General features: G+C 33.2%; 3 protein-coding genes and 1 non-coding gene across 4 annotated transcripts; 2 read left to right on the plus strand and 2 right to left on the minus strand.

Annotated features, from left to right (window-relative positions):
* Positions 1-425: 425 nt before the first annotated feature.
* On the minus strand, positions 426-3821 carry LOC104084592 (universal stress protein A-like protein). The gene is made up of 4 exons (XM_009588491.4): positions 3389-3821; positions 1526-1620; positions 1270-1391; positions 426-765 (listed from the first exon to the last, which is right to left on the minus strand). The coding sequence occupies exons 1-4, from the start codon at positions 3564-3566 to the stop codon at positions 678-680; spliced, it is 483 nt and encodes a 160-aa protein (XP_009586786.1). The 5' UTR covers positions 3567-3821; the 3' UTR covers positions 426-677.
* A 588-nt stretch (positions 3822-4409) lies between these two features.
* On the plus strand, positions 4410-10406 carry LOC104084591 (uncharacterized protein OsI_027940-like). Its single transcript, XM_009588490.4, has 6 exons — positions 4410-4555; positions 7022-7208; positions 8503-8662; positions 8875-8915; positions 8996-9071; positions 9967-10406. Exons 1-6 carry the CDS (start codon positions 4551-4553, stop codon positions 10077-10079), a joined length of 582 nt encoding a protein of 193 aa, XP_009586785.1. The 5' UTR covers positions 4410-4550; the 3' UTR covers positions 10080-10406.
* A 1526-nt stretch (positions 10407-11932) lies between these two features.
* On the plus strand, positions 11933-12003 carry TRNAG-CCC (transfer RNA glycine (anticodon CCC)). The gene has a single exon. It is a non-coding gene; the product is annotated as a tRNA-Gly (tRNA).
* Positions 12004-13614: 1611 nt separating this feature from the next.
* LOC104084589 (glutathione S-transferase) lies at positions 13615-16064 on the minus strand. Its single transcript, XM_009588489.4, has 3 exons — positions 15823-16064; positions 15271-15319; positions 13615-14338 (listed from the first exon to the last, which is right to left on the minus strand). The coding sequence occupies exons 1-3, from the start codon at positions 15967-15969 to the stop codon at positions 13893-13895; spliced, it is 642 nt and encodes a 213-aa protein (XP_009586784.1). The 5' UTR covers positions 15970-16064; the 3' UTR covers positions 13615-13892.
* Between the last annotated feature and the right edge of the window lie 8130 nt (positions 16065-24194).

Below are 24194 nucleotides of genomic sequence, written 5' to 3' on the forward strand. Positions count from 1 at the left end.
CATATTTTCTCAATACATTCATATATCAGTATTGGTTTTGTAAAGGCATTTGGTGATAAAGGTGTCAAATCTTTCTGAGTGGAATAGTACTAGAATTGCTTTATGGTGTAAATAATGTTGAATATAAGATTTATTTTTGAGTATTCAAGTGTATTGACTTTTTTTTTTTTTTTTGGTAATCTTCTATTCAATTTATTTGCAATCTTCTATTTTATTTAAATTTAGCAGTAAATCATTTTTCCCTTAATCTTAGTTGTTTCATATCTAACAATTTAATCCAACGTTCCTAAAGAGTCTTTTAATCATATTGGAAATTTATATACTGATAAAAAATATATAGAACATTTAGTGTTTTTTTTTCTTTTTATTTTATAAAATATCAGATTTAGATGAGTTTAAATGTTACAGCACACTCACTATTAAAGTTGGCTTCATATACTGTCTCTTATTTCATACATAACATTGTGAATTATTACAGAGTACGAATTTTTGCCACCAGTATGTTACACAACAACTACAACCTTAAAATAGCTAAATATTGAAATTGAGAGTCAAGTAATTGGATAAATACACACAGTGAACTGAGTTCTCCTCCACAAATTGGAGAAAATGATGACATGTTTGTAACCTTTAAAACTTGTTCACTCAAATAGAATCGGATACTAAGTAGAAATACCTTAGGATTTATGCTTTGGCTTCTTCACAATCATAACACTGCAGTGGGCATGATGAGCGCAGTAGTCACTTACACTGCCCAAAACAGTCCTGCACAATTAATTGCACAAGGATTTTAAGTTCTACGCAGTAACCGTGGCAAATATATATTTATAATCGGATCACGTATAAAGTAAATATATATATATATATATATATATATATGTAACTAATATTTGCTACTGCATAATACACCAATTTTTAAATGGGATAACATGCTGGAAAAGGCATGAGCTCTAATCGTTTCGTCGTAGTAACATCCACGAATTTGATCAATCATTTTTCGTGCTTTGCCTGACATACATATTGGTTGGTAAAATATTTTTATACTATCCTTGTATATTAACTTAAGTCCTTGTTCAATTGTTATCCATCCTAAGGAAACAGAGAAAATCGTTCTTCGTTTCATTTTATTAGAGAAAAGAAAATAGGAAGAATTAACCTAAATAGCTGCCCAACCGTATATAATTAATATATAATTTATGTATACCGACAAAAAGAAGTAAATAGTGAACCCGGGAGGCTATTTGTGTAAAGATCATGAAGAATATTTACCTCCTTAAAACTCCATAACCATGACTACCAACAACTAAAATAGAGGCATGATGCTTCTCTACAGCTTCACATAGGACATTCCTGGCATCACCTTCCTCGACCTCAACTATAACATCATTCACCTGCAAAAAATTAATAATACAACCACTATTAGTGGATTATAAGGGACGTATAAAAATATATTTTTCAACAGATAGATGATGAAAATATATATAACTTAAAGTCTTTAAATAAAAGGAAGGAAGAGTCCAATTACGGATTTTGCAGTGCAGATCTCCTTAGCTTTCTCCACAACCCTTGCAGCAATCTTCTTCAAATCCGTTTCTAACGACGGCAAGATTTCCACACTGCCTACAATTCATCAAAAAGAAATCAAGACATCACGAGACGCCCAATTTCTAGTCAATATTCCTCACCATAGGCGGATCCTGGATTTAATCTTAATAAGTTCAACTTTTAAAGTTTTTAACGTTGAACCATTATATTTTAAAATTATGGGTTCATATCTATTACTTGTTGCAATTTTAGCGAATATATACATATAAATTTATACTTTGCGTCAAAAGTATGAATTCAGATGACCCTGCCGCTTTTATGCTACATCCGCCTCACTAGCACTAGAAGTTCTTTAAAAATTCCGAGCTGATGATGACTACTATATGGTCGGACCAATAGATTGTGGAAATGAAGAAGACAAACGTATGAAATTTTCCTTTTTCTGTATATTTTCTGCTGTACAAGGCTAAGGTATAAATACAAGAAAAAAAGGAATCTAGGGTAAAACAGAAATGCCAAGTGGCATGCTCCTAATGGCTATACTATAACTGAAAAATTCCTACCCTATAACTAACTGTCAGATAAATACAGAGAATATAAAATGTTAATTACAGGGTGTAAATTTGATCTTCCAGAACAGCTGGCTTTGGGCTGCCTTAATTATTTTAGCCCAAAGTAAATAAGGCAGCCCAACACAAGTGAGGCCCAGATCTTCTCCACAGTTCAAAATCAAAACCCGGTCCAAATATGAATAACAAGCTGAGGAATAACCAAACCCTATTATTTGACCAAATCAGCCACTCGATCTCTCTATTCTCTTTTGAACCTCTTCTGAGGTGTCTAGAAAGCGACGAACACCAACATAGATACTGCCAACTTAGATGCTGCAGATAGTCTAAATAATATATATATATATATTTTCCCTATGTTTTTTTAGTATATATGAAACTTTTCCTGTTTGACACTATTTCAGTAGTAACATTAATTATCATATAGTACTAATTTCGGAACTTCAAAACTAATTACTTTATTTATTCAAAATCTAACTAACTTTTCAACCATCATCATAATATTTTCTTCTATTATCAGTAAAATTGAATTGTATGACAATCTCATCTGAATAACGGTTAGATAGATTCAGAGGCGGATCTAGGATTTCGAGAACATGAGTGCACCACTAAAAAAGGAGGAGAAATAATTAGTATTGAATCAAGTGCATCATTCAACCTTTATGGAGCATGAATGTCAATACATAATACTAGACAAATTTTAAAAAATACGTACATAAAATACCTAATTTGACGGATGGACCATGAGTTCACGTGCCCCATATTATTGGCTATAGATATGCCCCAGGAAAGATTATACTTTTGAATTTTGATCACATGTCTCAAATGTCCCTCACACGCGGGCACATGGATCAAGCACGTAAAACTTTTATATTTTAAAAGATTAAACTGTTGTTAGAGAGAACACAGAATTATCTGGCTTATTATAATTCAACCATAAAATTCAGCAGTCAAATTAATGCCTCCAACGATCCAATCAAACTTCATCATGTAAAAAATACTCAATCCATTTCATTTTACATGGCACTTTCTTTTAGTTTGATAAAATATGACATCTTTCTAGATCGTCAAAAAACTCTTCAATTAAAAAACATTTTACTTTGCTCTTAACATAAAGGTGTCAAGTTTGACATACTCTTATAAACATAAAGGTGTCAGGACATCTATAAACTACTAGTTCTAAGAATATTTTTGATGCGTGTCGAGAATTTTTCTTTTTGTCTAGTCAAACATCGTCGTATAAAATAGAACGGAGGAAATTTAACAATACGCACCTAGACCAGTGAGGCCGATGACAGAAGCAGGAGAAGGCTTGGCATGAACAATGACAAGTTTGAAAAGAGAAGGTGAAGTTCCAAAAAAATGATCCAAAGTCCATTCCAATGCATAAAAACTGTGTTGATTGTCTTCTATTCCCACAACCATAACTGATTTCTCCTCTGTTGTTGTCATTCTTGAATTCAATAAATTAAAAAAAAATCTCTGTTTTTTTTTGTTGATAATAATAATATTTTCTTCCCTTCTGAATAAACTGAAAAGATATTTAATGAAAAAGGCAAAGCAAATGGTTATTTGATCAACACGAAAGATAAAGGTTTGGCAATCTTGTTTTATTCTTATCGTAGTGGAATCCAATTCAATGTCTGGTTAGATAGTTAAAAGATTATAGAGAATAGAATTCGCTGGAATAAGATGCCAGAAAAGGACAGAAACTGTTACTTTGATGTGTATATCAACAACATGCATACTCCATTAAGTACTTTGCCTCCCACCCAATCACTTTAATTAAATATATATATATATATATATATATATAATAAGTGTATAATCTATGTATACGGACTAGGAAAAATATACAGTAAATCGAGCCTACTATTTGTGTAAAGATCCCTACATTACACAAATGTAACAAGTTAAAATTTACTAATAGTCTAAAAATAAATTACATTGACGGTAGATGTTCATTAAATCCTAAACTAACTATAAATAATATGTTAAAACGCCCTCATTACATATATAAAAATTCATGAAAATGTGTCCTTATAAAAAACCAAAGAAGTGCCTGAATTATACCATTAACACCAACCTCATTACATAAATAATTTTTAAGGATTGGATATATTTTAAATAAAGGTGCTTAAAGTGGCTACCTGGTGTCATTACTACTATTAACACAAACCTCTTGGGCTAGACGAGAAAACTGATCCATCAGTCTGCTAAGGGCCCAAATACTACTGGGCCGAACCTCGAAGCCCATCGTACTGTTATTCGAGTCTCACACGCAAGCAAAACCTCGGATGTTTAAGAAAAAACTAGAATACTTTGGTACAGTTGGTAGGTACTCATCACTTTTGCAAATTACTACCAGCTGTGCCTCTACAGTTTCTGCCTTTCTAGGTTTTTCACTTCTCCTTCTTCAGCGCTTAAACTACAACGATGAGGTAATATGTACTTTACTGCATTTTATTATACCATTTCAAAATGCATATTTGATTTAATACAGAGTGTTCGTATAGTTTTTTTTTTTTTTTTTTTTTCCTTTTCAATAACGGTGATACCGGGGCTAGAATATTCTAACTAGTTTGAGATTTAAGTTGTAATTGATTGATATTTCCTTCGGAGGTCTGATTATTAATTCATTAAGTGTTTTTGTTTCTTTGATGAGAATTTTGATTCATGTAAATTTTTATTTTGAATAATACTCAAAAATGATCTGTTACAGATGAAATATTAGGAGTTTGGACTGTTTTTTGACATATGCTTTATAACTCTTGGTCAGTAGAGTTGCCTTGTCCGTTCATAATAAAAAATTAAATTAGGAGTTTGGCAAGTTTATTTCCATCTGCCTTATATCCTGCTTGGCCAAACTGAAAAGATTAGCTTTTTTTTGAGAAGTGTTTTTTCCAAAAGTGCTTTCAAAAAAAGTACTGTCGGAGAAAATTAGTTTGTGTTTGGCTTATCAATTTGAAAAGTACTTTTGAGCAATAATTTGTGTTTGGCCAAGTTTTTCAAAAAGTGTTTTCAAGTATCAAAATATGAGTAAGGACATAAAGGGATTTAATTAATAGTTAATATTATATAAGTATATAAATATTTACCAATATTTATTATGAAGGACAAAATCAAGATTTTTATTTTATTTAGAGTTAATACCCTAAAATCCCCCTAAACTATCAAGTTTTTTTCAGTTTCCTACTTGAACTATTCGGTATCCCCAAAATCCCCCTGAACTATATTGCCTTTCATATTAAAACCCCATCATTGCATTCTTAGAGGTGCATCTAGTACACGCTCCTAATTGTCTAAAAAACGTGCCATCTAGCACTACACGTGGCTATTTAACTCAGCCTAAAACCCGACTAAACTATCACTTTTTTATCATTTACCTACTTAAACTATCTGGTGTCCCAAAACCCCCCCCCCCCCCCCCCCCGAACTATATTCCCCTATATATTAAAACCCCATGTATGGACTTTTAAAGGTACGTCTGTCTAACTATATAAACTTATGGTTTATACAATTATTTTTATATAGTTTACTCATGATGTATTACTCTCGAATGATTGATTAATTCTAGGAGTTTTGGCCAAAATAATATCTAAATACTGTGTTAATTTTAGGTTTAATTGTGATTGTGCTTTATGCTAGACTCCAATTGATAAGTCCTTATTTATATTCACTTTGTAGCACAGTTAAAATATAAATAAAGGCATATATTGTTGTATTTCTTAAAAGTCATCTTGTATTACATAAAAAAGATTACACAAAATAAAATTTCGCAAATAAAAAATCAATTGCCCAGCAATTACATTCTCTAATTCCAGATTACATAAAGAAGATTCAAGAGATTCAACTTTATTCTTTACAAGGTGTTGAGATTAATAAGAAGATTTAAATTGGTATTCTTGCAACAATATGTGTAAGACATGAAAGAAGACTAAAACAAGAAAGAGAATAAATAATTTCAGAGGAAACAATAGAGGGAGAAATTTTTCCAGAGGAAACCCATATGGAGAACGGAAGAAAAAAGGTTAAAAAATGAAGAAGAAAGGTGAAAACATAAGAAAGAATGGTGAAAAAATGATGAAGAAAAATGGATATAATTGAAATAAGGAGAATATTTATTTTAAAAAATACATTTGAAAGAGGATTAGGCTAATTAGCCATTATTTTCTGTTAGGTGGGCCATTTTGATGGCTTTTTTCAACTATCACGCGCTCCCAAGCGAGTATCTACATATGTTATGCCAGGTCAGCGACGAGGGTTTTTTAATACGAGCGGCAATATAGTTCGGGGGAGGGGAGGGAGGGGGGTTGGGGACACCGAATAGTTTAAGTAGAAAACTGACAAAAATGTGATAGTTTAAGGGTTTTTTAGGGTATTAACTCTTTTATTTAAGTAAAATATAAAGATAAAATTCGAAAGTACTTTATTCTTTCAAGATGATTTAAATATATCACAAAATCATTCAACAAATATGAAAGTTCACCTCGAAAGTCATTATATATTACTTAATAGTTTAAACTAAGTAAGGTTATTTTGGTATATACAATGTTAGGAAAAAAATCCCTTTGACGAATGCAAAAATCCCATAAGGGTTCCCTCGTAATACTCGCATGACTTCGGTGATGCTACTTTTCTGCATCTTTATTTTCCTTGTAACCTCTGCTCGATAGGAAATATTTTGTTAATTTTATAATGTGCACAAATGCCTTTGCATTTTTGTATCTGCTCATTTATATCATTGTTCAATCAATAGGCTTGTTGAGTGCATCTAAACACTACCTCTTGGAAGGGACATTCATTGACACAGCAGACAATTTTGTTTCACATTTTTTTTCACTTTTGGGATGAGCTATTGGCTAAAAATTGCTTCTTCTTTTCCCCTCTTCTTTATGAATTCATAGCCGCCATCCACAAGTGAAGTGGGCCCAGAGACCAGATGTGGTGTATCTCACTGTGCAATTACCTGATGCTAAAAGTTCAAAGGTAAATCTGGACCCTGAAGGAATTTTTACCTTCTCTGCTACAGCTGGGCCGGAAAGCCATGCATACGAGTTGAAACTTGAGCTTTTTGATAAAATTAACGTTGAGGTAAGAGATTTTTTTCGATATGGCTGCTGGATGTTATATATTACTGTGGTTTGAATTTTACGGACACCTTACTTATGCATGATATTTTTTTGAAATGAGGCATGTTTAGATAATTTTATGACAGAAATGTAGCAAATCATGTTTAGTGTGAGTTTATCTAGTGAAACTGGTGTACATTAGTTTCTTGAACCTAAATTTCCAACAAAGAGGATTTATAACTTAGGTTCCATTAGTTCCGTAGTTGCATCTAATCTATTAGATAGTTGGGATTGGGCTTTTTTGTGTGTCACCCATTCTTCAGTGCTCAACCCATGAAAGTACCAAAATGGATAGACGAAGTATTAACTGCAAAAATTAGCTCAAAGAAGCAGAAGAAATTTCAACGGCTAATGAGTTTATTGCTTACTTATTAAGCAAATCAAAGTTAGTCTGGAGGCTTGATAAGCTGAACTGCATAATGATGTTCATTCTGTTATTATTTTCTTGGTTAAAGAGATTGGTAGATTGAAATCTGAGATAAAGTGAGAGCCTGCTGTTGATGCTTTACAAAGCAAAATTCCACCCATAAAAATATGATCATTAGTTGCAATGTTAAAAAGGTATTCCGCATATCCAAAATATCTTGAAACCTGTGCCTGCCTACACATCAATATAACAGAGGTAAAAAGAGAAGTGTATTTGCGTGGTTTGAGTTCTGTAATCTGTAGATAGTCAAAGCTGGATTGAGTGCCTTTTTTTAATATGGCGAATCCTACCCCCTGAATTTCCTTACCCCAGGGGTCAACAGTAGCCCTTTCCCACTTTGCTCCCTTGGCGTGACTTGAGTCCTAATGTCTTGGTTGAGCTCTCTTACCAAAGAGCAACCCTTACTTCTTGCCTGTTTGAACTCCTTTGTCAAAACAATTTCATGGACTGATTTATTTGTGAGACGTGTTGCCTGTAAAGTTTTCCTGATGTCCCTCTTTATTGATCAAAGGACTGAGTGTCCTCGTACTTTCAAAAAAAATGGTTTCTTTTGGATAAGGCAGTTTCTCGAGTAATCTTGATGGTGAAGTTGGATCAAAAGGATAACTCATGGAAAGTGATATTTGATTTGTACTAATAGAAGTCGAATGAAAAGAAAAATATAACCAACCAAAACAACAGTTTAGACAATTTAGTTGTGATTAAGAGAGTAACATGTAGGAAGTGGGAGGATTTACTTACTAGTTTTGCGCGTTTTCTTAGTATAATTGCTATGCTGTTCTCCCGTATTATTTAGCATTGCTTTGTAATTTGCAATTTTATATTGAAGGAGAGCAAAATAAATATTGGCGTGAGAAATATCTTCTGCGTTTTGGAAAAATCAGAGAAGAAATGGTGGAATAAATTGTTGCGTGGAGATGAGAAAGCACCACATTACGTGAAAGTAGATTGGGATAAGTGGGTGGACGAAGATGATGACAATGACACTGGTACAACTTATCTCATGTTTTTTCTAAATCCCTCCTCAACCATATTTATTTATGTTGCTCGAACTCTCCAAAAATGCCGCCGCCCATGTCGGGTCCTCCAAAACTGCACTATTTTTGGAGGATAAGACACGCACTGGCAACATTATTGAAGAGTCTTAGCAACATACACTGAAGAAGAAATCTAACATTGTTGTTGCCTCGTACTTTTTAAGCTGCTCCTGGTGATTTCGACATGAATTCGATGGATTTCTCGGTAAGAACCTGCTCAGTTATAATCTGCTGTTCTGCATTTAATTTGATGTCTTCTGAGGATTCCACTTTGATAATTTGTAGAAATTCGGGGACATGGGTGGCATGGGACTTGGAGATGATGCAATGGGGGATGATCTCGATGACAGTGATGATGAAGGTAATCAATTTCATGGCATCTCTTTGGCATGGATAGACTCTGTATGTTTTCATGCACAGTGATTAAATTTTAGGCTTTTTTCATTGAATCGCTGATAACTCTTTCTCAAAGTATAGATTATTTGCACCGTTTCTTTTTTCCTTCTCTATTCCCGTTTCTTCCAATTTTTGTTCCTTGCCCCTTTTAGAATGTGGGGTGGGTGGATTTAGATTGTAAACCTATTCAAGCATGTAGCTTTAAGTTTATCAATGTTTAAAAATGTAGAAACACTTGCAGGAATTTTCATGTTTTGCATGAATAATCCTCGTACCAAGAATGACAGCCAATGCTTACACTTGCAATTTTGCTTTGGATGGTAGTGCACCACTGCCTTGCCTGAAGTTATTGGATTTGTCACAAAGATATAACTTTAAGAAATCTTTTTACCACCTTTGATATGATTTTATAAGAATTTCTATACTTTACTATTTTATTATGCGAAAATAATGATGATCGTCCTCCTCTTGCTTGTGGATATGCTTTAGTTCAATGGGGAATACTTGGTTGATCTTACAATGCCATAATGATATGCAACCGCTTATTATTTTCCACTAGGCTTAGAGTCCTTAAACCAAATTGTTTGTTCACCTGTTTAGGTAATGACACACCACTCCAACCCCACCAAAAAAAAAAAGAAAAAAAATTATGATATTAGAGTTACAGTCATCGATTAAGTATATTATTCAGTAACTAAAGGTGATATTTGTTTTTCCTAAAGTTGTTGAAATGTGAGAACCAGAAGACTCTGCCTTGCTTTTCCCTGCCTTGTCCTGCAATAGAGAAAAGGATTGCTCATCCTAGTTTTGAGAGTTCCTTCTTCATTGTGCTTATAATATGATCTTTTCTCTTTTATCAGAGGAAGAAGTCACAAAGCCTTCAGAGACGGCGGAGGGAGAACCTAAAGAACAAAACAGTAAGGTAGGAGGTGAAGCTGCAGAGGGAAAAGCAGAAGCAACGCCTAGCTCATGAGTGCATAAGTAGTGCTAATTGCAATTATCTGTTAGCCTAAATATTTGCACTATTATAAGTTTGTACTTTCGGTTTTCTAAAAGTAGATAGGGTTATTGAGCATTAAAGTTTCACGTGAGCGGACATATATAATTTTTATCCACTTGAGTCAGGAACTATGTTTCTGTGCTTGAGTTGTGGGGCTTGTACTAATTGCTGAAGTTACTGAAATGGTGTTTGGTCTGTTTAAAATGTGGGATTGGAAGAATAGAAAACAGTATATCGCCATAGATGTAATTAACTCTGTATAGAAAATAATCTAAACAAATAAAGCTCCTTTTTTACACATTTTGTGGTAGTGGGAAAAAGAGTATTTCTTGTACAGATAGCCAGAGGTATACAAATCTTAATGCAGGCACTTTGATGCCAAAGGTACAATCTGCCTAAAAAGTATAGTACTTGCTACTTACCAAAAGAATAAGTATAGAAAGGTCGCAACATTTTATAACGATGATATTTTATGTTCATCTTTGGTGACGTTACTTTTGTGAATAAAATAGTCTGGATTTTCAATCGAAAAGATGCCTACTTTGCTTCGTAGAATCTAGGACTTTGAGGCTTAAAATCTTTCATGATTTTGGCTTATTCTTTACATTTCCATTTGGGAAAATACCTAAGATGCATCCTATACTTGTGCAAGAAAATCCGTTTCACCCTCAACCTTTACTGGCGTTCTATTACCTTTTTATTCTTATTCAAATTGAATTTAATACCACCAAAAAGCTGATGTGGCAAAATAATAACAAATAAATAAAAAATGGGCGTGTATTACTAAAATTAAATCACAAATTTTTCTTTTTCTTTTTCTTTTTCTTTTTTATACAAAAGACAGATTTTCTTGCCCCTTTTCGTCTTTCACGTCCCCAAACCCCTCTTCTCCTTAACGCCCTATCTCTTCTCCATTTTCACACCTATAATCCAGATTTCCTTGTCTCTTCCCCTTTAACCTTTGTCTTCACTGCACACTTATTTCTTCTTCAATTACCTATTTTTTTTATTTTGACTCACCTCAAAATATTATTCTCCTTAAAGAACCTGCAACAACAAAAGAAAAAAATATTAATCATTTTAATAGAAGTGATAAAAGAGAAATAAAGATTCTGTTTAATATATAATCTCTTGAAGTGTAATATATTTATGAAATTGGTGGTGATTTGGAAATCCACCACCATCTATTGGTCAATTTGACATACAGTATAATGGGTTTGTGGTGTTTGATGTAAATGGGTTCGTTTGAAATCGATTTTGAGCATATCGTTAACTTGCAACAGAAATTCGTCAATTTAATATACAATTTAACGAGTTTGATGATGGTTGATGGAGTTGATGATGATGAATTTGATAGTGAAATCGGTGGTGTAGATTTGGTGGTGACTAGTAAAATTGGTGGTGATTGGGTTTTTGATGGTGGTGTTATTGGTGATAATGGAGGTTTGGTGGTGGGTGTGGAAGAAGACAAAAAAAATGTGTGAATAAAAAAAGAAAAAAGAAGAAGTTAAAAACACATGATGCTAACGTGGTGCTGATGTGGCATGCGCGTGTAATGCACTTATAACGTGAAAGTGGTATTAAATTCAGTTTGAATAAGGATAGGGAGGTATTAAGACACCCGTAAAAATTGAGTGTGAAATTGATTTTCCTGAACAAGTACGGGTGCATCTTACATATTTTTCCTTTCTGTTTTGCTGTTACTGATAATGAAAATTCCAAAAGTGGGGACCCAGTAAGTCGAATAAGTAGTTACTATTAATTGGACTAGCTAAAGAATGAGGACGTTTGGAATACGTTTTCTTATACGCAATCACTATCAAGTAGCGCATCTGGTGTAGTGGTATCATAGTACCCTCCCACGGTACTGACCGGGGTTCGATTCCCCGGATGCGCATGAATTGTCTGTTTTGGCCACTTAAGGAAGTATATTTAAACAATTTTACTTTGCAACTGGATTAGTATAGTCCTCAAAACTCCACTAAATAGATGGTTGGTGTTTTTTTTTTGGCTACAAATGGATTTGTCCATTTAGGTTGCTAGTTTACACTTCATTGGTGGCAAAATGGATTGAATAATAAACTTTTTAGAAATAGGTCGAATATGGATAAGATTCATACTATCCACTTAAAAAATAAATAACCAATGGATAATTGATGGGTATAGCTTTTACATTTGTAAAGACTCAAATTGGGAATTGCTCAAGTTTGAGAGATTAGAAATTCTCCAAAAAGCGATCATATTCAAGAAATCCTGAATAATATGAATATCCATATTATCCGCCGGCTAACCCATTTTCTATCAGCATTAAATATGGATCGGATCAGATAATTTATTCGTTTTTTGCATTACCCGTTTTCGATCCACCCATATCCGACCTGAACCGTCCATTTGCCGCCCCTACTCATCAGTTAAGCGTCATTTAATGTTTTAGTTAAACTTTACAGGAGCTTCTCACCTGCTGTTACTAATATTGACCATTGAGAAATTGTTTGGCTATTTTATTGGAGTATAATACGTGTATAAAAAAAATTATAAAGGGAAAAAGTAAGCTAAGAAAGGTTCATGTCATGTTATTGAGTGGTGCAAATGTTGATTGGGGCCAACATAATGTATTGATTCTTTCTTTAAGAATTGTTTATTTTGTCAAAATAATTGAATGAACACGATATGATGTTAATCTCTAACTTCCTCAATAAGGTTGAGACAATTACCTTCATTTGCTAAATTTTATATATGAGGTTGGTAATAGACTTCAACAAGTTCTATCAAAATTTCAGACCTTTCCTTTATATTTTTGACGAATAAGTACCAAAATTATGCATCTAATCTAAAATAGGAGTTAATGATGAGAGCGAACAAATTCATGTAACTTTCTAAAACAATAGCAAGTGGCTACTTTACTATAGAATAAACAAGTCACAACTAGGATTTTTATACTCTTTTGCTCCACTTTAATTAATTTTTTGATATTTTTTTATTCTAGATATTAAAAAGAAATCAAACTTTTTTTTTTTTTTTTTACTAAAGTTGTCTTTTGGGGTAAGAGTCTCGGAGTATTTGTTATATTTTTAGTGAACAAATTAAAGTGATAAAAAAGATTAATATGATCAATTTTATTATTAATTAATATTAAAAGATAAATTTTTTAATATGTATAAAAATTACTAAAAGTTAATTAAAGTGGAAATGAGGGAGTAAGTTTAAATTTAACGAATGAGACATTTAATTTCTAAAGGTTCAGTCCCCCAGTGCTATACTGCTATCTACTTTTTAATTTTATAAAGCTTTTCACTTTTTGAGATTTGGGCAATATTTGCTGACGTTGACAGAAAAACGAGTGGTTGAAATTGGAAAAGATTATTTAGAAATTTGGTTTTTCAAAATCTGTAGTCGGCCAACAACTCAATGGAACAAAACTTAAAATTGAAAGAAAATAATAAATCTCTAATGATTTAATAAAACGAACAAGTTAAAAGAAAAAATCATTTTTAGTACAAAACACTAGTTAAAAAAAAATACGTCGTCATTTCATGTAATTCAACAGTCATAACTGTAACAAAAAACAACAGATGAAATGGGAGATTTCTTCTTCAAAAAACGAAACGTTTACAGTACAATAACACTCAAACCAAACACAATAACAAGAGTTTTCCAACAACAACAACTACTATTACGTCTCATTCCCAAACAACATGTTAGGATCAGTTCCAATTTTATTAACCTGGTGATTCATTGGCCATAACAACTATTACGCCTCAATCCCAAACGAGTCTGGAATCAGTTTTACTGTTTGTGCAACTCAAGTGCCTTAGACCAAGCAGGCCTAGCCAAAATATCAGCACACCAATCCTTCACATGAGGTCTAGCATCAAACAAACTCTTAACTTTAGTCCCCATTAAATAATGCACAACAGGGGCATGGTGCAAATCTGCAAGTGTAAAACTCTCACCACCCAAATATTTTGAATCTTTAAGTCTTGATTCATACACATCAAGAATTTTGCCCAATTTTTCTTCATTCTCTGTAACTGCTGCATCATCTGTTACCATTCCCAACATTGGCTTAACAACTAACTCAAAGCTTAACTTTGAAGCAATAGGGTCAAATTTTGTTGATTCTACTTCCATCCATACTGACATTATTGCCATTTTTTTGGTCTCATTGGCTAATAGTTGGTTTCCTTTGTCTGCATATGTGTGTGCTATGTATTGGGTAATGGCTCTTGACTCTGCATAATTAGCAATATTTCATATATCAATATATAAGTCAGGAAATAAATGATTGGATCACTTCCTCTTTAGTGTGTAGTGGCGGAGGCAGAAATTTCATCAAATTCTTTTTTTTTTATAAAAGAAACTCTCTATGAGTTCAAGGGATTCAACAACTTAATAAATTTACATAATAATTTTTTTCTTCTCATCAATATACACAGTACAAATAATGTGTGTGCTTTGTATTGGGTAATTGCTCGACTCTGAATAATTAGCAATATTTCATATATCATGAACATGACAAAACAAGAAAGAAGATGGTGGAGCAATTTTTCGTTACTAGGCTCTGTGCGATAGCAAATTTGAATTAGTCTATTTCAGAGGCGTTTGATCATGTTGAATGGGTTCTAATGAATCCAATATATTTTCGACGCAAAACATAAATACATATGTGAAATATCAATGAAATTTCTAAGTAAATCATGTTGGGTATATCAACATGACAAATTAATATAAGAAGATAATGTAGTGCTATTGTGGCAAAGGAAAGCTATATTATCAAAAGAAGAATTTGCACTTTTAGTCCTTGAAATATTAATACATTGTGATTTTTGATCCTCATGATATCGGTTAAACATATTCAACCTTCAATTAATTAATATGAACCCTTTTGATCCTTTTACTTGTGAGTCTTCACAAATTTAACGAATTATTATCGGCTAAACTATCTAAATTACTCATCTGTCAATGTTAAAGTTGCACTATTGCTATATATTTGAGGGATATATAGTTCTGAAAATGATATAAAAATAGCATATTTTCTACGTAGAGGGACCAATAACATATAATTAAATTAAATTCAAAGTTAAGTATACTTGATGAAATATCAAAAGGACCAAAATTAAAAACCATAAAAAACTGAGGGATCAAACGTGCAATTGTTACTTACCAAAAAGCTTGAGATCTCCATCTTCAAAAGCTGGAACTTGACCAAATGGCTGCATGAATAAAAAAAATAAATTAAGTATAGGTACTCTTAATTAGAGCAGATTTAGGTTATCTGCACAGGCTTTTTCCATTGGATATTTCTGCTTTTAGCTATGAGTTCGACAAAACCCCGTAGCTTCGGCTAAATTTTTTGTGTTTGTGTTATAAAATTCACATGCATAAATAATTATCCAGAACCAATAACCAAACTTTTCTGGTATCCAGAACTCATGAACTTAAAATTCTAAATCCATCCTTAGATCTACTCTAAACCCACAATAGTCGAACCTATGTAACAGCCTCGTTTCTTCCTGACATTTTTAGGCCACTAGAAGTTTGGAACATATATTATAACATGATGTGAAAGATAGGTCCCAAAAAAGATATTTACTTTGAGAAAGTGTTATTATAGAGACATGATTGATTGTTATAGTGAAATTTGACAGTAATTGTCTCTGAATTAAAATAAAAAAGACATGAAAATACAAGGCTAATAATTAAGATTTACACTTACATTGAGAGAAATAAAAGGTTCTTTTTTGTGATCACCAGTTTGCATATTAACTGGAAGAAGCTCAAAATCAAGCTCCTTTTCTTTGAGGGTAGCAACGACTCTCATTACAGCAGGTGACATAACAGGGCCATGAACTTTGATTGCCATTGTTAATTTGTTATTGCTAATTGATAAAGAAAGAGAATAGTGAGAAAAAATAATAGTGGGGAAAACTTTGTTTTAGAAAGAGAATGGTGAGTAGAAGGCATGTGTGTGTGTTGTATATATAGAGTTTATTTCCTCCTTCTAGAATGACCTATTGGAAAGTAGTGGTAGTTGAAAGTTGTATTTTCCCGACAAGTGTGGTGAGATAGTACACTTATTACTTTTTTTTTATGAGAAATTATGCATTAGAGGAATAGTACACTTATTAAAATAAAATAATAAATCGATAGATATTTAATTAACTTGACCAATTTTTTTGATATAGTTATTTGATATTCAAAATTTACTGATTCAATTAATTTGAATAGAGACTTCAAATTCGTATTTTGAAAATAAAGATTTTTTTGGTAGAGATCAAATTAATTAGGTCAAGTTTTCTGGTATAAGTACTTTAGTACTTAGAATTTACTGGTCGACTGGTTCAGACTAATTAAGTTACTTTTTTTTTAGTATAATTATTTAGTATTTGAAATTTATTGACATAATTAATTCGGATTCATGTTTAAGAATAAAGAGATATCATCCATTTCACTTTCAAACTTAAATACAAGATAGTTGAAGAAGAAAAAGAAAAAGAGAAGTTGTGTTCAATTTGCAAAGACTTTTCTAAGCCTTTCACACGCAGAGAGTATTAAATAAACTTTGGTTAAGCAAAGCGTACAAAGTCAATAATTTTGCGTTCGTATAAATTATTAGGAGTAGGTGGTCAGTGGGCCAGCAAATTTCCAGGATATTACGAAGAATATTACGCATGGCCATATATCACAAAAAGATGTCGGAAAAGCTATACCGTATAATTGTTTTTAAGAATAACAGTCGGCAATATATATATTATTATATTATATTAATATCTAGTATGCATAGTATACATAATTTATATATATTAAATATATATTTTTTGAATATTGACTAATGAATATAATTATTTTTGACCGATAAGTCAAACGCCTAACTTGCCCAAATATGTCATTCACTACGTCCAAAGATATAAAGTGATAATAATATGCTAAATCACAAATTGTGGATCTCAAAGTTCTCAACTGTGACGACTTACGCAAAGAGCCAAAGACCTAGAAGCAAATTAAAAGAAAATAGTTGACAGAGCTTTTTTTCTTCTATTTTTTTTCCCTTGGATCTCATGTAAAAGAAATTTCAAAGGCAAAATTATTTTTACCATCAAATATACTGCTTTACACCGGACCATATGTGTGCAAGAAAAAAATAAAAATAAAATATATATATATATATATATATATATATATATATATATATATATATATATATATATATGAGCTTAAGTTTTATGCAATGATAGTATATAAATTTTTATACTATCGTATATTAAATTGACTTAAGATAACAAGAAACTTTTCATAACGAATCTGATATACTAACCTAGAAAATAAAGTAATAACTTTGCTAGTAACCGATTAAATAATATTAATAGTGTTTCACAATCAATCTGGAATAGTCTAATATAAAATGTCCTAGTAGTAATTTATAAACAAACAAAAAAGAACAATAAATCTTCTTCATGTAGTGACCACGTCGCTGGATAAAAGTTGATCTACAAGTAGGCATTTTCTTATATTGTGTATCTTTTGCACGTTGCAATCGTATAATTGGAGCAAGTCTCTTATGGCGCCGCTCAATGAAATCGGTGGTCTAAAGTAAAACCTCAATTAAAGGTCCTAAATTTATATAATACTCCCTCAATTTTAATTTATTTGAACTCATTTAACTGGGTATGTAATTTAAAAAAAGAGAGAACTTTTAAATATATGATGTAAAATGAGACACATATATTTTGTATGGCTATAAATCATTGCATAAAGGTAAATTGTTTTCAAATAGGGAATTAGGTCATTCTTTTTGGCACGGACTAAAAAGAAAATATGTTCACATAAATTGAAACAGAAGGAGTAAAATTTAATATATTATTTTATTTTTATTTTTTGTAATGATGGTGTAGACACTGAAATTTTAACATGTCAAGATAAATCTAAATTCAATACGACTCTTCAAATATTAGGAGTCTATTAGGGTTATTTGGTGGCTACTCCACCCAAACCTTAATTCATGCCTATAAATAAGGTTACATATATCCTTCAAAGACGATCTCAGCAATTTCATAAATTCTCGGAATATGCACAAAGAGATCAAATAAGAGATCTCCGAAATTCCATGAAACTCTTGAAATATTCATTAAGAGACCAAGGACATGTCAAATATGTCTTGTTTAACTAAGTCCTACGTTCGAGAAATACGCTGCTAAGGCCCTCGAATCACGTAGAACAAATCGGAGGGAAGAATCAAGGGATAAACAGAGTTGTAACCCGCAATATTTATCAATAAAATCCTTTTTTCTTTATTGTTGTATGTGATTGCAGTTTTATTTTTCTACAAAAATTTATTGTAAATAAATTGGCACTCCCAGTGGGACCAGTTCTGCCCTTCATCTCTTCCTCCTCCACATCGAAAACTACAAGTTTCAAGATTATCTGTTGTGATATTCGAGTATTTCAAGTCTCGTCTTCAAGTTTCATCAAGCCTACACTTCGACAAACCTTGAAGCATGGGGTATTTGTAGACACTGAAATTTTAACAGGTCAAGATAAATCCTAAACTCAAGACGACTCTTGAAATATTAAGAAGCTATTAGGGTTACTTGGTGGTTACTCCACCCAAACCCTAATTCATGTCTATAAATAAGGCTACATATGTCCTTCAAAGATGATCTCAGCAATTCGATAAATTCTCGGAATATGCACAAAGAAATCAAATAAGCGATCTCCGAAATTTCATGAAACTCTTGGAATATTCATTAAGAGACTAAGGACATGTCAAATATGTCTTGTTCAACTAAGTCCTACGTTCGAGAAATACGCTACTAAGTCCCTCGAATCACGTAGAATAAATCGGAGGGAAGAATCAAGGGATAAACAGAGTTGTAACCCGCAATGTTTATCAATAAAATCTTTTTTTCATTATTTTTGTTTGTGATTGCAGTTTTATTTTTCTACAAAAAATTATTGCAAATAAATTGGCACGCACAGTGTGACAAGTTCTGCCCTTCATCTCTTCCTCCTGCAAATCGAAAATTACAAGTTTCAAGATTATCTGTTGTGATGTTCGGATACTTCAAGTCTCGTCTTCAAGTTTTAGTAAGCCTAACTTCGACAAACCTTGAAGTAGGGGGGCATTTATAGATGTTGAAATTTTAACAGGTCAAGATAAATCATAAATTTAAGACGACTTTGAAATATTAGGAGTCTATTAGGGTTATTTGGTGGCCACTCCACCCAAACCCTAATTCATGCCTATAAATAAGCCTACATATGTCCTTCAAAGACGATCTCAGTAATTCTATAAACTCTCGGAATATGCACAAAGAGATCAAATAAGAGATCTTCGAACTTCCATGAAACTCTTGGAATATTCATTAAGAAACCAAAGACATATCAAATATGTCTTGCTCAAAGTCCTACGTTCGAGAAATACACTGCTAAGGCCCTCGAATCACGTAGAATAAATCAGAGGCAAGAATCAAGGGATAAATAGAGTTGTAACCCGCAATGTTTATCAATAAAATTCTTTTTTTCTTTATTGTTGTTTGTGATTGCAGTTTTATTTTTCTACAAAAAATTATTGCAAACAAATGGTATACCCATCATCTTGTACGTAAATTGATCATTTATTTATTTTCATTGTAAATATTTGGTAATTCTACTCACTAAGACTAACATAATATTTTATAAGAAACATATAATGACGATTAAGATAATATTTTATAAATTCTTGTAATCTAATAATCTTAATTTTATACCACTAGATAGAGGCCAATATAATTTCATATATTTAAAATAGTTCAAGTCTATTTCGAAAAAACAAATGCCTAATCCATTCTTTATAAGAAATAATTAACTCTAAAAGATACTATAAAAGAATTCGTTCTTTAATTATCAAAGTCGTCATCAAATTATTTATTTTCATATATTACATATTCATTAACTCAAGTTATTCATTTGAATAACCTCTATCACATCCCAAACAAAAAAGTATAAAATCTAGCTAGTATCTTTTATTAATAATTTTGTAATATGTAATACGTAGTATACAATTTAAAATTTTTGGGGCCCTCAATTCTACGGGGCCTAAAGCAATTGCTTTTGTGGCGTCCCCCTAGAGCCGGCACTAAGTCCTTCATGTGCCCCAGTTTGCTTCAAAACAAATACTCCATCTGTTTTAATTTATGTAAACCCATTTGATTGGGCACAGAGTTTAAGAAAAGAGAGAAACTTTTGAACTTTTGGTGTAAGATGAGACACATTTATTTTCTGTAGCTATAAATCATTGCATAAAGGTAAATTGTATCCAAATATGGAAAGTAGTCATTCTTTTTGGCGCAAACTAAAATAGAAATAGGTTCATATAAATTGAAACGGAGGGAGTATAATAGTATATATTTTGGCCACTTCACTCTTTCGTGTACTAAGGAATCGCTTGGTTCAAAATCGAGATATTTCAGAATTATAATTGTGAGATTTATAATCAGAAATATGTCACGACCCAAAATTCAACTAGTTGTGATGGCACCTAACCCAACCTGTTAGGTAAGCCAACTTTCAATTATCCAATTTTAATAACAATTATTAAAGTAATTTAAGTGAATAAACATCTTAATCTTATACATTTTCCAAGAACTGGTAGTACAAATCATGGGCTTCTAAGAATAGAGTATACAAAGCGGAAATAAAATAAATACATAGTCTGTTTGAATAATACATAAACAGAGATTTTATGAATCTAAGGCTACCCTGAAGAAGTGGCAGCTACAACAGAAATGCATGTACATCTTCAAGTCCCGCAACCATCGAGCACAGCAACAACAACAACCAACATCTGCACGCAATGTGCAGAAGTATAGTATCAGTACAACCGACCCCATGTACTGAGTAAGTAACAAACCTAGCCGTAGGTTGAAAGTAGTGACGAGCTTCTACCAAGGTCAGAGTCCAACTTCCATGACCAACAATAGTTCATAACAATATTAAACAAGTAATACCAGAAGTAACTCAAGAATAAATGCTCAGCTAAATCATGACTTTTGAAAATAGTTCAGCCTTTCAAGTACATCAATTAAAACCCGAATCATATACCGAAGTTACCAAAAATATGAATAAGTTTGAAAACAGAAATTTTTCCAAAATCCTTTCAAAAATAAATAAAATATCTCATTTTCTTTCCCAGATAACCAGTGTAAAACAAATGCATCATTATGCCCATATGTCAACATGTGAGAGAAATCATGAATAATGTGATACCGTACAGTATGAGGAAAACACATCTCTATGCATATATGTCATGTGTGCATGTCAATGTAATGTATCTCAGAGATTGCACTCATATACTCACACTCTCAGAGTACTCAATCTCATTATCTCGCATTCTCTCTTACTGTGCTCAGCACACTCAATCACTCAGCGCTATACAATACCTGCTGCGGTGTGCAGCCCGATCCCTATTTATAGTCGACTGCGCTCACTGGGGGTGTACAGACTCATGAGGGGCTCGTACAGCCCAAGTGCTATAAGCACGGACAACTCACTTGCTTCAATAACAACTCACGTGATGCACGGACAACTCACATGCTATAATAATATCTGGATTCGTACGACCAACTCACGTGCTATAATAATATCTGGATCCGCACGGACAACTTACGTGCTATAATAATATCTGGATCCGCACGGCCAACTCACATGCTATAATAATATCTAGATCCGCATGGCCAACTCACGTGCTGCACGGCCAACTCACGTGCAATAGTATAATATATAGATCCGCACGGCCAACTCACGTGCAATAGTATAATATATATAAAGCCAACATGGCCTGCTGCGGCATGCAACCCGATCCTAAAACATATCCTCACAACTAGGCCCTCGGCCTCCCTCAATCACCAATCTCTCTAGTCTCTCTTTCATGGGCTCACAATGTCATGAGAATAGCCCAAAATGATGATATGATGTATCAATAAATAACAACAAAGACTGAGATATGATATGCAATGAAATGAATATGACTGAGTATGAATTGTCAGTTTAAAATAAATATTTCACAATAATATGACCTGTGTGGGTCCCAATAATACTGGCACATAACCTCAACATGATTTTTAATATGCTTTTCAGCTCAATTTCTTTAACTCATAAAATTGCATGGAAAATGCCAAGATCATTTAACTATAAAATTTCACAGAAATAATTATGTCACAATTTCTATAGTGCACGCTCACACGCCCGTCACCTAGTATGTACGTCACCTCCCAACAATTCACGAAATACATATATTCAGGGTTCATACCCTCAACACCAAGATTAGAAGAGTTACTTACCTCGAACAAGCCAAATCCAATGCCGAGCAAGCTAAACAATGCTCCAGAAATACCATTATGCGCGTATCAACTTTCAAACTGCTCGAATCTAGTTGAAATAATTTGATTCAGCCTACAAAATTTATAAGAATTAATTCCATATCAAAATACTAATATTTTCTAAAAATTCGAAATTGCGCCCCAAAAATTACCCGTGGGGTCCACATCTCGGAATCCGGTAAAAATCACAAAATCCGAACCCCCATTTAACCACAAGTCAAACCATACCAAAATTACTCAAATCCGAGCATAACTCGGCCTTCAAATCCTCAATTTAAACTAAGAGGGTTTTCAAACTTTTCCAACTTAATTCACCAATTAAATAAAAAAAAAAAACCATGGATTCGGGTAATTTAACCAATATTAAGTTAAGAACACTTACCCCATTGTTTTCTCTGAAAATCGCCCAAATATCACCTCAATTCGAGCTCCAAATCGTTAAAACGACTGCCCACAAATTTAACTCTTCGCGAACGCGACCGTGGCTTCGCGAACGTGAAGCTTTTCAAATATTACCCTTCACGAATGCGACCATGGCGTCGCGAATGCGAAGCTTTACCAGTTCAGACATTCGCGAACGCGACCGCCACCTCGCGAACGCGTAGAATAAGAACCCGGGGTCCCCAATCGCCTCACTCATCTTCGCGAACGCGACACCTCTCACGCATTCGTGATGCACACACAGACCATACCTTCGTGTTCGCATCCTCCCCTTCGCGAATGCGAAGAACCAAACTTCACACTCAGAAAACACTCTTCACGAACGCGAAAGAGAAAATCAGAAAAATGCAGCAACAAATATCAGCAATCTCACTAAGGCAAAAAATGATCCGTTAACCCCCCCCCCCCCCCGGAACTCACCCAGCCCCTCGGGACCTCAACTAAATATATCGACAAGTCCTAAAACATCATAAGGACTTAGTCGAACCCTCAAATCACCTCAAACAATGCTAAAACCCTGAATTACACCCCAATTCAAGCCTAATGAACTTTGCAATATCTAGTTTCTACAAACGACTCCGGAACCTATCAATTCACGTCCGAATGACCTCAAATTTTGCACACAAGTCATAAATAACATAACGGAGGTATTCAAATTTTTAGAATTAGATTCCGACCCCGATATCAAAAAGTCAACCCCCCGGTCAAACTTCCCAAAAATTCAACTTTCAACATTTCAAGCCTAATTCCACTACGGACCTCTAAATAATTTTTCGGATACGGTTCTAAGTCCAAAATCACCATACGGAGCTATTAGAATCATCAGAATTAAATTCCGAGGTAGTTTACATATAAGTCGACATCCGATCACTATTTTAACTTAACCTTTAAACCTTGGAACTAAGTGTTCCAATTCATTCCAAAACCTCACCGGACCAGAACCAATTGCCACGGCAAGTCACACAACAACTGTAGAAACAAGGTTGTAGTACTCAAAATGACCGGTCGGGTCGTTATATTCTCCCCTACTTAAACATACGTTCGTCCTCGAACGTGCCAAGAGTTGTTTCCAAGCCATCAAATCACGGTTCCATCTTACCACACATGTACTCGGGGTGATCTCACAGTCACTCTATTCTATATAGGCCTGACCACACAATATAACTGAAAATCGTTAATTTAACTTAGCCCAAAAACCATGGAGCAAAATTTCTAACATCTAAATTTTTTTTTTCAAGACCTGAATCTCACATCTATACACTGTATAAGTCCGAACAAGCTGCATTGAGCT

Source organism: Nicotiana tomentosiformis, chromosome 2, assembly GCF_000390325.3.
Source record: "Nicotiana tomentosiformis chromosome 2, ASM39032v3, whole genome shotgun sequence".
NCBI classification, from domain to species: domain Eukaryota; kingdom Viridiplantae; phylum Streptophyta; class Magnoliopsida; order Solanales; family Solanaceae; genus Nicotiana; species Nicotiana tomentosiformis.